Source organism: Rhincodon typus, chromosome 21, assembly GCF_021869965.1.
Source record: "Rhincodon typus isolate 14 chromosome 21, sRhiTyp1.1, whole genome shotgun sequence".
NCBI classification, from domain to species: domain Eukaryota; kingdom Metazoa; phylum Chordata; class Chondrichthyes; order Orectolobiformes; family Rhincodontidae; genus Rhincodon; species Rhincodon typus.
The window spans coordinates 26227707-26242654 of NC_063352.1; the positions used below are offsets into that span (position 1 = coordinate 26227707).

A 14948-nucleotide genomic window follows, 5' to 3' on the forward strand; every position below is an offset into this window, starting at 1 on the left:
AGGAAGCTTCAACTCCATTGAAAATTAGGAAAAAAGTTAAAGGGAAGGAGAACTCAAGAGCTGTTAATAATGGAGGTGATAGGACTCAAAAAGAAGGTGCAAAAACTGGCATAAGGGCACTTTATCTGAATGCTTGGAGCATTCAAAACAAGGTGGATGAGTTGACGGCGCAAATCATGGCAAATGGGTATGATTTAGTGGCCATTACAGAGACTTGGTTGCAGGATGGGTCATGACTGCGAGTTAAACATCCAGGGGTATCAAACTGTTCGGAAGGACAGACAGGAAGGTAAGGGAGGTGGTGTCGCTCTGATTTTTAAGGATGATATCAGGGCGGTAGTGAGAGATGATATAGGTTCTACTGAACAAAAGGTTGAATCCATTTGGGTGGAAAGTAGGAATAGCAGGGAGAAGAAGTCACTGATAGGTGTGGTCTATAGGCCACCAAATAATGACATCATGGTGGGACGGGCAATAAACATAGAAATAGCTAATGCATGTAAAAATGGTACAGCAATTATCATGGCGGATTTTAATCTACATATTGATTGGTCAAACCAGGTTGGTCATGGCAGCCTTGAGGAAGGGTTCATAGAATGCATCTGCGATAATTTCCTTGAACAATATGTAATGGATCCTACGTGGGAGCAAGCTATCCTAGATCTAGTCCTGTGTAATGAGACAGGAATAATTAATGATCTCACAGTTAGGGATCCTCTTGGAAGGAGCGATCACAATATGGTCGAATTTAAAGTACAGATAGAACGTGAGAAGGTTAAATCCAGTACCAATGTCCTGCGCTTAAACAAAGGAGACTATGATGGGATGAGGGAGGAGTTAGCTCAGGTAGAACGGGAGCAAAAACTTTATGGTGGGTCAATTGAGGAACAGTGGAGGACTTTCAAAACGACTTTTCACAGTGCTCAGCAAAAGTATATTCCAGTGATAAGGAAGAACTGTAGGAAAAGAGGTAGTCAGCCATGGATGTCTAAGGAAATAAAGGAAAGTATCAGATTGAAAAAAAACACATACAAAAAAGCAAAGAGTAGTGGGAAACTAGTAGACTGGGAAATCTTTAAAGGCCAACTGAAAGCCACAAAAAAAGTTATAAAGAAAAGTAAGATAGATTATGAGAGTAAACTAGCTCAGAATATAAAAACAGACAGCAAAAGTTTCTATAAATATGTAAATCGTAAAAGAGTAGCGAAGGTAAACATTGGTCCTTTAGAGGATGAGAAGGCCAACTTAATAACTGGGAATGAGAAAATAGCCGAGGCATTAAACAGTTATTTTGTGTCGGTCTTCACAGTGGAAGACACAAATAACATGCTGAAAACTGATGGCAAGAAGGTTATAGCAGGTGAGGACCTAGAAACTATCATTATCACTAAGGAGGCAGTGCTGGGCAAGCTAATGGGGCTAAAGGTAGACAAGTCTCCTGGCCCTGATGAAATGCATCCCAGGGTACTAAAAGAGGTGATGGGGAAATAGCAAATGCACTAGTAATTATTTACCAAAATTCACTGGACTCTGGAGTGGTTCCCGCAGATTGGAAAACAGCCAATGTGACGCCACTGTTTAAAAAAGGAAGTAGACAAAAAGCAGGTAACTATAGGGCAGTAAGCTTAACTTCGGTAGTGGGGAAAATGCTTGAATCTATCATTAAGGAAGAAATAGCAAGACATCTGGATATAAATTGTCCCATTGGGAACACCCAGCATGGGTTCATGAAGGGTAGGTCATGTTTAACTAACTTGGTGGAATTCTTTGAGGACATTACTTGCATGGTGGACAATGGGGAACCTGTGGATGTGGTGTATCTGGATTTCCAGAGGCATTTGACAAGGTGCCACACTAAAGGCTGCTACATAAGATAAAGTTGCACAGTATTACAGGTAATGTATTGGCATGGATAGAGGATTGGTTGACTAGTAGAAAGCAAAGAGTAGGGGTAAATGGGTGTTTTTCTGGTTGGCGGTCAGTGGCTAGTGGTGTGCCTCAGGGATCAGTGTTGGGACCGCAATTGTTTACAATCTACATAGATGATTTGGAGTTGGGGACTAAGTGTGGTGTGTCAAAATTTGCAGATGACACTAAGATGAGTGGTACAGCAAAGTGTGCAGAAGACACTGAAAGTCTGCAGAGGGATATAGATAGTCTAAGTGAGTGGGCAAAGGTCTGGCAGATGGAGTACAATGTTGATAAGTGTGACGTCATCCATTTTGGTAGGAATAACAGCAAAATGGACTGAGTATTAAATGGTAAAATATTGCAGCACGCTGCTGTGCAGAGGGACTTGGGTGTCCTTGTGCATGAATCGCTAAAAGTAGGTGCAGCAGGTAATTAAAAAGGCAAATGGAATTTTGTCTGTCATTGCTCGAGGGATGGAGTTTAAAAACAGGGAGGCTATGCTGCAGCTGTATAGGGTCCTGGTGAGGCCACACCTGGAGTACTGTGTGCAGTTTTGATCTCCTTACTTGAGAAGGGATATACTAGCACTGGAGGGGTTGCAGAGGAGATTCACGCGGTTGATTCCAGAGTTGAAAGGGTTGGATTATGAAGAGAGACTGAGCAGGCTGGGATTATTCTCATTGGAATTCAGAAGAATGAAGGGAGATCTTATAGAAACATATAAGATTATGAAGGGAATAGATAAAGTGGAGGCAGGGAGGTTGTTTCAACTAGCAGGTGAAACTAGGACTAGGGGGCATAGCCTCAAAATAAAGGGAAGCAGATGTAGGACTGAGGTCAGGAGGAACTTGTTCACCCAAAGGGTTGTGAATCTGTGGAATTCCCTGCCCAGTGAAGTGGTTGAAGCTACCTCACTGAATGTTTTTAAGGCAAGGCTAGATAAATTTTTGAACAGTAAAGGAATTAAGGGTTATGGTGAATGGGCGGGTAAGTGTAGCTGAGTCTCAAAAAGATCAGCCATGATCTTATTGAATGGCGGGGCAGGCTCGAGGGGCCGGATGGCCTACTCCTGCTCCTAGTTCTTATGTTCTTATGTTTAGTAATTAGACAGTTGAGTAATGATTGAGTTAAATCAGTTTCCATAGTCTATGTACTTTTAAAGAAATGATATTTTAGGTTTACAGTAGATTAAATTGTACTTGATTTGAGTAAAATTCTTTGCCTAAAATTTAATTTTGTGCAACCAGTAAATATACAATTGCCATTCCTTTCTGCTGAGGCCTTTCCTTGCTCTGATTTTGGTCATCTTTCATTTAACATAACCAATTATTGTCCCTGTTTCATCCTCTTTATAAATACTAATCCTTTAATTATTCATCTAAGCAGTCTGTTTAATGCCAACTTATTAATTATCTCCAGTACCGGAACTGTGCCAATGTAAATGTCATTCTTCAGATAGTTTGAATATATCTTGCCCTGTTCTGGTATTGTAAATATAAAACTGATTTCTTATTAGCTTTTGGACTAAAGCAGACTTTATTTCTAGTTCTCTTATGTAAACTACATCATAAAATGATGTTAAACAAATCTGCAATAGTAGTGTGATTTATGCTTCATTTCCTCTCCGTGCATCAGGTTGCAAAAGGGCTTTCCATATACTTGGGACTGTATCAGCAAAAGGCACTATTATGATCCCAGCTCATTTTATTACTGGACAAGTCAGATTCAAGACTAAAATTGGGATTGATAGATTTTTTTTTTCAGTTTTAACAAGACGGTCTTTTACTGAAACACAAGCATGTAATGCTGCAGATTTGGTTTTAGCAATAAAACAGAAGTTTATTAAACAAAAAATTGACGACAAAAAAAATTAACTAAACTCTTCATATTTAGCACATTTTTAAATGTTTCAAAACACACAGCAAAATACAATCACATTAACCCCAACAATACTTCTTTGCAATATTCAAACCAGAGAGAACTCCCTCTCTATTACCTCTATGAGGCTTTACTGAGTCCTGGTCATGTGAATCTGATAGCCTCTTCCTTGAAACTTCATAAATCAGAGCTCAGCTTCAATTAACCCCTTCAAATAAGCAAACACTTCTAGCCTGGAATTTTCAAGCTAAACTCACACTGAGGTGTCCTATTTCTTAGCAATTCTAAGCTATCTCCTTTCCTCAGGAGAAACTGTTTTACATGTCTAGCTTCAAGCAGAACCTCTGCAAACCAAAATCAAAAAGATTTTCCTAAGCCCAAAGACACAACTTTCTGGATCCTTCCAACTGAAATTTAATATACTACACTTTTACCCTGCTTGTAAAAAACTCTCCTAATGTGAACAAATTCCCATTAGCCTCCAAGACCTATCTCTCTTGACTTTTTTTTCACAAACCGTACCTTCAGAAAGTTTAACTTTTACAAATTAATCATTAAACCCCTTAAGATACATAGACCAAAATGCAAACTCAAAAATACGTGATTTAAAGTGTTGGCAAAGATCTGTAGCTCGGGTGGTGGGTGAGGTTGTTGACTTGCTCGCCGTGCTGGCTTGTTTTTGTTTAGATGTTTCATCAGCATGCTAGGTGACATCATCAGTGGAGCCTCCAATGAAGCGATGTTATTCTACTCCGCAGAGAATAACATCGCTTTGTCGGAGGCTCCACTGATGATGTCACCAAGCATGGTGATGAAATGTCTAAACAAAAACAAGCCAGCTCAGCGAGCAAGTCAACAACCTTAAAAATAAGTGATATTAAAATATATATAAGTCCATGTAACCATTCTTTGTGTGTAACTCTAGGCAATAACTGGCACCATTAGGAAAGTTGGAAATCATTATCCAACTCAAATCTACACGCAATGACTTCCAAAAGTTATCATTGAATGATATTGAGGAGTCAGAACCTTGTCTTAAGATCAGTCAATGACATTCAAATGATTATTCAAAGCTGAAACTCTCTGGACCAAATCCCAAGATTCCCTGCTTTGCAGGGCTGTTTTTTTAAAATTCACTCATGGGATGTGAGTGTTGCTGGCTGGGTTGGCATTTGTTGTTCATCCCTAGTTGTCCTTGAGAAAAGGACAGTGAGTTGCCTTCTTGAACAGCTCTAGTCCATGTACTGTAGGTTGATACACAAAGCCATTAGGGAGGGAATACCAGGATTTTGTCCCAACAGCACTGAAGCAACTGTGAAATATTTCCAAGCATGGATGATGAGTACCTTGGAGGTGAACTTGCAGGTGGTGGTGTTCCCATCTACCTGCTGCCCTTCACCTTCAAGATGGTAGTGGTCATGGGTTTGGAAGGTGCTGTCTGAGGACCTTTGGTGATTGATTACATGTGTGTCAGAACTGAAGTGTGATTTAGTTCAGGAGCTGAAATAGAATGAAATTAAAGCCATATTGCACCATTTCAGATCATTCTACAGAATTCATTGCTATATGGATTACAGGTGGTTTATGTTTGAATGCTATTATCATCCTCGAGATGCAGTGGTGAAACTGACACTGCACACAGAAATCTGTATTAATGAAAATCTGGGTCAATTGAATTTGAAATGAAGAACATGTCTGTGCCAGTAAAAACACTGAACTAAATGATGTTGGGAGTCTTCATTTTGTGGTGACAGCTCTGTTATCAAAACTAATTTGATGACATAGGTCACTGGTGCACCTCAATTATGCTGATTTGACAAAATCATCTTCAGCACAGATTCTGTCAGATTTACACAAGTAATCTACTTAGTTTTATTGATCACTTGCCCGTTAATAAATACATGGAGCTTTGTTCATCTTAATTCTTTTCCACTTAATCTTTCTTTCCCCATAAAGCTGAGTTTATAAACTACTGAGAGGATCATAGGGCAGGAATATTTGTGGTTTAAGCTAACAGTTTTTGGCAGGTAGTCACTGGTTTTTCCCAGTATGCATGCTAATCTTGTTCCAATTATTTAAAGGATAACTCTAATGTTTTACCTGTAAATGCGTAATCTGCTTTTTCAGAAAATGGAGCAGGTAAACAAAGGATAATTTAATGAAAATCTCTCTGTGTTAAAGTGCTACTGTTGGGAAAAGAACTCCTTTTTCACATTGTCTGCTGCCACTCAGAGAAAGAAGGCATGCAAATATTACATTTCCACCTAAACACTTTACTTCTTAATTTGTGGAAATTTGAGTTGGACATTGCTGTTCACTTAGTGTCTTAGGGTAATCTTCAAATATGCCTATGATAATGTTAAACTGGTCATTAATTATGCAGACTGTTTCTGCCCCATTTTTCAGAAAAGGCTTTCTACATTGGCCATGCTCTGGTTCTTCAACTCACCTCCACTCTGTAGAGCCCTGAATTATACTATCTTCGGCCTCATCAACCAACAGCTGCTGCTCACATCAACACCTCACAGAATGGTGTTTCATGGAGGGCAATTGGCTTGTGGTATTATTGCTGAACTAGTTATACAAAGATCTAGGTAATGTTCCTAGGTTTGAGTCCCATCATGACAGATGGTGGAAATTGAATTCTATAGTAACAACCATGAAGACGTTGTCGAATATCAATATCTATCTGGTTCACTAATGTCCTTTAGGGAAGGCAAACTGATTTTCTGACCTGATCTGGCCCAACTATGACTCCAGACCCACAGCTATATGATTGATTCTTAACTGCCATCTGACATGGCCTGGCAAGCTATTCAATTGTTTCAACTGATAGAAAGTCTCAACATAAAGGAATGAAACTGAACAGACTAAGGCACCAGAAATGATTGCAGAAAACACAGCCTTATTGACCCTGCAAAGACCCCCTTGCTAACATCTGCGACTGGTGAAAAAATTGTTTGTCTCTCAGATTAGGCATGCAACAGCCTGACATATCATATTCTCAGAACCATATCTTACACACAGTGTCATAACAGATACTGACACCACTAGTGGCATGGCATCACCACTGATGGGACAGACCCAAAAGTGTTAAGTGGTGCAGTGGTATAATATTGAGAGTTAATTGCCTTAGGAGTCCTCAATATTGATTGGAACCCCATGAAGTCTCATGGCATCAGAAAGAAGGCATGCAAATATTATACACATTACCATGGGCAAGGAAACCTCCTGCAGATTGTCACATCCCACCCCACTTTAACTGATGAATCAGTGTTCTTTTATGTTGAACATCATTTGGAGAAAGCAGTGTGGGTGGCAATGACACAGAATTTACTCTGAGTGGGGGAGTTCAGTATCCACCATCAAGAGTGCCTCGGCAGCACCACTACCGACCGAATGGTTGAGTCCTCAAGGACGTAGCTGCTGGACTAGGACTTCAGCAGCTGATGAGGGAACCAACAAGAGGGAAAATTAGACTTGTCCACAACCTAACTAATCTGCCTGCCCCAGGTGTATATGTCCATGACATTGGAATGAATGATGACCACGCAGTCCTTGTGGAGATGAAGTCCTGACATCTCTCTGCGGATACCCTCCATCGTATTATGTGGCACTGTCACTATGCTAAATGAGATAGACTTCAAACAGATCTAGCAGCTCAAGACTGTGCATTCATGAGGCACCATGAGCCACCAGTGGTAGCGGAATTGATTTCAACCACAATCTGTAACCTCATGCCCCATTATATCCCCAACTCTACCATTCCCATGAAGTTAGCGGGATCAATCCTGGTTCAATGAAGCGTGCAGAACAACTTACCAGGAGCAGCACCAAATATTCCTGAAAATGAGGTGTCAACCTGGTGAACTTACAAACAGGATTATTTGAGTGTCAAAGAGAAGAAGCAGCAAGTAAAAGATAGAGCTAAGAAATTTCACAACCAATGGATCACATATAAGCTCCTACCATACCCAGTTGTGAATGATGGTGGACAATTAAACAACTCACTGGAGGATGAAGGTTTATACATATCCTCATGCTCAATAATGGGGTCATCCAGAATATCAGTACAAAATACAAGATTGAAGGATTTGCAACAATCTTCTGTCAGAAGTACTGAGTGGATGAATCAGGCTGAGCTCCTCCAGATGTCTCCAGAATTACAAATGCCAGTCTTCAGCCAGTTTGATTCACTCCATGTGAATCCAACGGTTCCAGTACAGCTGCAGCACTGACATAGACCCAACAATGTGGAAAATTGCCCTGGTATGTTCTGTACATGAGAAGGATCAATTCAATCCAGCCAATTATTGTACACCTATGATGGAAGGTATCAACAGTGCTATCAATCAACACTTGCTCAGAATTAACTTGCTTACTGACACTCATTGTGGGTTCTACCAGAGCCACTCAACTCCTGACCTCATTATAGCCGTGGTTCAAATATGGATAAAAGAGCTGAATTCCAGAGGTAAGGTGAGAATGTATGCCCCCGATATCAAGGCTGCATTCAACTGAGTGTGACATCAAGGAGCTGAAGTCAATGGGAATTGGAGGGTGTTGGGGGTATGCTCATACCTGGAGTCATACCTTGCAAAAAGCAAGATGGTGGTAGTTGTTTGAGATCCATCATCTCTGATCCAGAACGTCTCTGCAGGCATTCCTCAAGGTAATGCCCAGACTTGACCATCATCACAGCTTAATCTATTTAAGAGCACCTCAGTATTCCTTTTGTTCATCATAATCTCTATTGCCTGTTTCCCTGTTGATGTTAAAAAAATGAAATGGACATCTTTCTGTAACTGACATAGTATTCCCTTCAAATGCCTTTCATTCACTTTGAGCAATGCATTACTAAATCAAATCACATACAGAGTCATCCTGCTTGTACCTCTATAGACTTTGCTCACCCATCCACAAAAACTCAATGCACCTTATCAGGTACATTAATACTTCAGCGTTTATAAACAGCCTGTTTCCTAGTGACCCTGAATTCTTAGCATTGGTATCCATTTATATCATATTCAAACAGTTTCCACGAGTTGGTCCTTTCACCTGATGCATCTTCATTTCTATTTTAGAATTAAAACGACAGGACTATGCAATTTGTGTCTGCTGTTATGGATTGTTTTATCACTAAATGAGTAGAATTGTCATTTAGATTGAAACGATGTAGTCTGGTGAGCAAAACCTTTAACTATTAGCAAGGTTTTGGAGGCAGTCTAGCAAATGAGGAAAATGTATCTGTAAACCTAAAATCCATATGAGGCGGTTCTGATATTTTCTTAAATTGTAAATGACTTTGTTGTAGTTCACTATACATGCCAAATTCATGTTGAGCCAGCTTCCTTGCCCTTAGCGTTTCTGGTGAAATGACTTGGAAGCAGTCACATGATATGAGCCCATTGCAAAATGTAATTATGTTGGCATACAAAGTACAAAATAGGAAAAGAAGTAGACCATTCGATCCTTCAAACCTGCTCCTCTATTCATTAAGATCATTGCTGTTCTCTTTGTGTTTTGAGGTCCACAATCCCTTTACTCCTGATAACCGTGTATTCCCTTGCCTGAGAGGAAGATATCTGCCTCTGCCTTAAAAATATTCAATGACACCACTTGTACCACCTGTTGAAGCAGAGAGTTCCAAAATTGTATAATGCTCAGAAAGAAAAAAAATTAATTTGATCTTCCTTTGCCCTAGTTTAATCTGCCTTAGAATAAAATGGACAAACTGGGATTAAATGCAATAAGATTTCAGGAATTACGTATTGTATGGTTGATAAATGGGCTGAATACTAACTGCAGCTGTAACTTCTAAACAATTAGTCATCATATTTTATCCTATTGTAATCACAAAATAGTATAACTCTGTCAAATATTTACCCCGGTTTGACACGCAGGGTCTCTTTATAATTCCGCTGACATGAAGTGATGCCTGTCATTCTAACTTTGAACAGCAAGCCACGACAGTCAGCATTCTGTTGTAATTTTTTTGTATAGCACAGAAATTGAAATTCAGTCTAAAAGCTATGAAGTAGGCAAATAACAGGCTCAGTAGAATTTCATTACAATGTTTGTTCATGTCTGCGGTTAGCAAAAAGTGAAAAACAGCCTGATGATGCTGAGGGATATAATGAAAATGTCAAATGTAGTCTCAAAAGTAGCTACTGAAAATTTTGAAATTATTTTACAAATTAGCAGTAAATGTTTACAAATGCATTCTGTTTTCCTTTTGAAAATGCAAATATTGTTAAATAACTGTACTCTTCTCCACTATGCTCCAAATAAAGCAAAATATGACCACATTTGAAGATCTTTTACGGTTTCCAAATGATAACATTTTAGAAATTTGGCAGTAGCATTACTTGTAATTTTTGAATTGCTTAAGTACTATTTATTTGTCCACATTTATAATAATAAAATCTTTTTTGATAAATCTGTGTCCTTGACAGAAATATGATATAAAGGCACTCGTTACTTATGTTTGTTCCAACTTTGTTTAGGTGACCTGGTTGGGATACCAGAGCAGATTAGCATTAGACCCAAGGTTTGTGGCTCGTCAGACTGCCATGGCATATAATTTCAAGTTGTTACAGACTCCAGGAAGGCTTTCACCTGGTCCTTATAACCATGGGACTTCGACGCATCAATCGCAAATGGACAGAGATCTGGAACATGCAAAGTCTGGTGAGCTATTATCTGTAGAATTTAAGCTGTCTGTTGGGTACAGCATTTGTGTTAGTCATATTGTAGATTATTTGTGGTCAATGAAATAAGTGAGCTTGGTATGTTCAATTGAGGATTTTTGTTTCTCACTATTTATGTCCTTGTCTATGATTTTTATACTGATGCTTGATGATCCAGATATTTTCTTTAAAAAGTTGCTTTGATCCATTCAGATTCTTAAACAATATTATTCGTTAACATTTATTTATAAGCCCGGCAATCATCATATAAACAGCTTCCCAGTCTGTGCTAATGTTACTGCTGTCCTGAGATTGTTGGGAGGTGCTTATATGTGCAGAGCTGGGTTCCTCTTTTCCTTTCCCTGAAGTAAGTGTTGGGCACGTGTTTGGATGATATTTTTAAAAAAAATTTGCCTGCCATACCATGTTAGAATTTAGTATTCAGTTTGAAAGCAAGAAAATTAGTTCAGAAACAACTATGCTAAACTTAAATAAGATAATTGGAAAGGACTGAGAGCTCAGTTATCTAAAGTGAACTTTGAAAGGAATTTAGCACAAAACTCAGTTGAGGAACAATGGCAGATGTTTAAGAAAACAGTTCATGAATCACAATGCTGATATATACCAGTAAGGAAGAATAATCCTAGTAAGGACATTAATCAGCCATGGTTAACCAAAGAAGTTAAGAATAACATCAAATTGAAAGAAATAAAACATACAATGTGGCAAAGATTATTGAAAAGCCAGATGTTTGGGAAAGTTTAAAAGCCAACAAAAGATAACTTTAAAAAAGGAGAAAATACATTTTGGGGGCTAAATAGCAAGTAATATCAAAACAGACAGCAAAGAAAACATAGGTCCCTTAGAGAATGAGGCTGGGAAACAATAATGGGGAATCAGGAAATAGTAGAAGAGTTGAATAAATACTTTGCATCATGCTAAAAGATGCTGGTAGCATTCTAAAACTGCTAAATAACCAAGGGGCAAAAGGAAGTGATGAAATAAATACAGTAACTATGACTAGAGAAAAAATAGCTAGGGAAGCTAATGGGTCTAATGAATATGTCTACTGGACCTGATGGATTGTGTCCGAGGATATTAAAGGAAATAGTTACTCAGGTAGTGGACACAGTGGTAGTAATCTTCCAAGAATCCAGAGTATTGGAAAACTGCTAGTGTATACCATTGTTTACACACAGATAACTATTGGCCAGTTAGCTTAATATGTTATTGGAAAAGTATTAAAGTCTATTATAAAGAATGCAATAGCAGAGCATTTAGAAGTACATAATATGATGAAGCACAGTCAGCATGGCTTCATAAAGGGGAGATGATGCCTGACAAATTTATTAGAATTCTTTGAGGAAGTAACAAGCAGGATAGATAAAGGGGAGCCAGTAGGTGTAATATATATTGATACCACACAAGAATACATAATAAAAGTGGTTTTGGGGTTAGTAAATTAGCATGGATAGAAATTTGAATGACTAATGGAAGACAGAGATTTGGAATGAAGGGTGTATTTTCAGGATGGTGACCTGTAATCAGTGGTGTACTATAGACATCACTGCTGGGGCCACAGTTATTTATGGTATATATTAATGACTTAGTTGAGGGAAATGAGTGTGCTCGAGCCAAATTTGTTGATGCACAAAAATAGATAGGAAGGCAAGTGTTGAGGATGACACAAAGAATTTGCAGAGGCAGATGGACAAGTTAAATGAGTGGGCAAAAATTTGGCAGATGGAGTGTGATGTGGGAATATATGAGATTATACACTTTGGCAGGAAGTATAGAGGAGTTGAATATTATTTAAAGAGAGAAACACTACAGAAAGCTGCAGCGGGATTCATAGTCCTCATGAATGAACCAAAAAAGGTTATATCCAAGTTCACTTACCAGCTTACCAGCCTTAGGGAAGTCAAATGGAATATTGGCCTTTGAAATAAAGTGAATGGGCTATGAAAATAGAAAAGTCTTTCTCAAACTATACAAGATATTAATCTGACCACAATACCTAGAATACTGTGAACAGTTTGTCTGAACAAAGATATCCTGGCATTGGAGGAATCGAGAGAAAGTTGACTAAGTTAATTATGGATATGGAGAGATTTTCTTGTGAAGAGAGGTTGAGTGGGTTTGGCTTGGGCTGATTGGAATTTGGAAGAATAGCATGTGACTTTGTTGAAATGAAACAAAATTTTTAGGGTGCTTGATAGGGTAAATGGTGAATGGCTGTTTTACCTTGTGAGATAGTTGAGAACGACAGGGCATAATCTCAGAGGAAAGGGTCACTCACTTAAGACAGATAAGACAGAGGATAGTCTTTCTGTGAAATTCTGTATCACAGAGCTGTCAAGGCTGGGTTGTTTAGAATATTTAAAGCTGGGATAGACAGTTTTTAAATGGTAAAAAAATCAAAGTTTATGGAAAAAAGGCAGGAAAATGAAGTTGAGAATTATCAGATCAGCACGGTCTTGTTGAGTAATGGAACACACTTGATAGGCCGAATAGCCTGCTTCTGCCCTTATGCCTTATAGTCTTATGGGTTCAAATTTGAATTTAATTAAATCTACAATTAAGTCTAATGATGACCATGAAAACATTGTTGATTATCATAAAAACTCATCTGGTTAACTATTGCCTTTTAGGAAAGGAAAATTGCTATCCTTACCTGCCCTGGCCTACTTGTGATCCAGACGCACAGCAATATGATTGACTCTGAATTGTCCTCTGAGGTGGCCCAGCAAGCCTATCAGTTGTATAAAACTGCTAAAACATCTCAAAGAATTGGAACTGACTGGACCACTTTCCATTAACCAAGGCATCAGACGCTATAACTGCAAAGTGCTAACAATAGGGCAACAGTTGCAGATACATGAGAACGCCACCAACGGCAAGTTTCCCTCCAACCCACTCACAATTCTAACTTGGAAATAAATTGTTGCTCTTTCAGTGTCACTTGGTCAAAATCCTGGAACTCCCTCCCCTGACAGCTCCATGGGAGTACCAAACCATATGGATGCTGCAGTTCCAAAAAGCAGCTCACCACTACCATCTGTAGAGCAACAAAGATTGGCAGTGAGTACTGGCCCAGGCAGGAATGGCAACATCCTTGAACGAATAAAGAAGGGCATCCTAAGCAATAGCATAAATGAGTTATAGTTGGTTTGTAGTTAGTGTCAACAGCTACATTCTAGCTTCTTAACTGCTATTCAGCATCGTTTATTTAGTTAAGGTGGATTAAAATTAATCTTCACCATAAATTTTGATGGGCCATTCAGTCATGAAAGTGCATATATCCTTGCTTAATCTGCCCAAGGGTACATACAGGCATTTTTTTATCGCAAAGTGGTAGCATTCAGTTACTGTAGGCCTGTGAATCAGATGTTGGTAAACCGCTATGACAGCGAGATTCAATCAGTTATGACACTAATATGCAACCTCTTGAGAAACATGTGTTGATATTGCTCTTTAAACTCAAAATTCACAAACTTGTCTTCAAGGTCTATTAACTTCAGATCTGAGATGCACATGTGCTATTTCTTTATTTTTTCCCTTCATGTTGTACCTATCCAGATGTCTTTTAAATGTTGTAATTGTACCTATCTCTACCACCTTCTCTGGCAGCTCACTTTATAGACACACCACCCTCTGTGTGAAAATGTTGCCCCTCAGGTACCATTTAAATCTTTTCCCTCTCACCTTAAACCTGTGCCCTCTAGTTTTGGGCTCCACTACCATTGGAAAGAGATCTTGGCTATTCACTTTATCTATGGCCCTAATGATTTTATAAACCTCTATAAGGTCACTACTTTTATAAACCTCTATAAGGTCACTACTTAGTGTCTGATGTTCCAGGGATAAAAGTCCCACCCTATCCAGCCTTTCTTTATAACTCAAACCCGCCAACATCCTTGGAAATTTTTTCTGTACCCTTTCTAGTTTAACAACATCCTTCTAATAGCAAGGTGACCAGAATTATATGCAGTATTCTAAATATGGCCTCAATGTAAGGTGTCTTACTGCCTGCTCTCTTGTTGGCTCCAGACATGTCATTAAGGTTGCATGCTATAATAGATCCAATGCAGTGTAATCAGCAACCATCAGAATCAGAAAGTCCCAAGACATCTGGACAGGTACATGAATAGGAAAGGATTTTAGAGCAATATGGCCCAAATGCAGACAGATTGGACTGGTTCAGTTTAGGAAACCTGGTCAGCATGGACATTTGAACCAAAGGTTCTGTTTTTGTGCTGTAAGACTCTATGACTCCATATCAGAAGGCTTACCCTGTTGAGGTCAGGTCACCTCTTTCTCTTGCTAATATTGTGCCATCAGATGCTTTTTTTGACTGCGGTTCTTCTGTCATGAGGCTAAATCAACTTTTCAGCGCTAACTGAGGATTTTTGCCTTGAATTAACTTTGTGGTTTATTTTACCTTGAAGACCATCTCCACACTCTCTGGCC

At 38.9% G+C, this 14948-nt stretch overlaps 1 protein-coding gene across 1 annotated transcript in view; it reads left to right on the forward strand.

Annotated features, from left to right (window-relative positions):
• LOC109936213 (probable helicase with zinc finger domain) overlaps window positions 1-14948 on the forward strand; it is a 198378-nt gene that overhangs the window by 94248 nt on the left and 89182 nt on the right. Inside the window, exon 5 of the mRNA XM_048609707.1 lies at window positions 10296-10479. Within this exon, the coding sequence (XP_048465664.1) occupies window positions 10296-10479 (184 nt within the window). The remainder of the gene's footprint in view (window positions 1-10295; window positions 10480-14948) is intronic.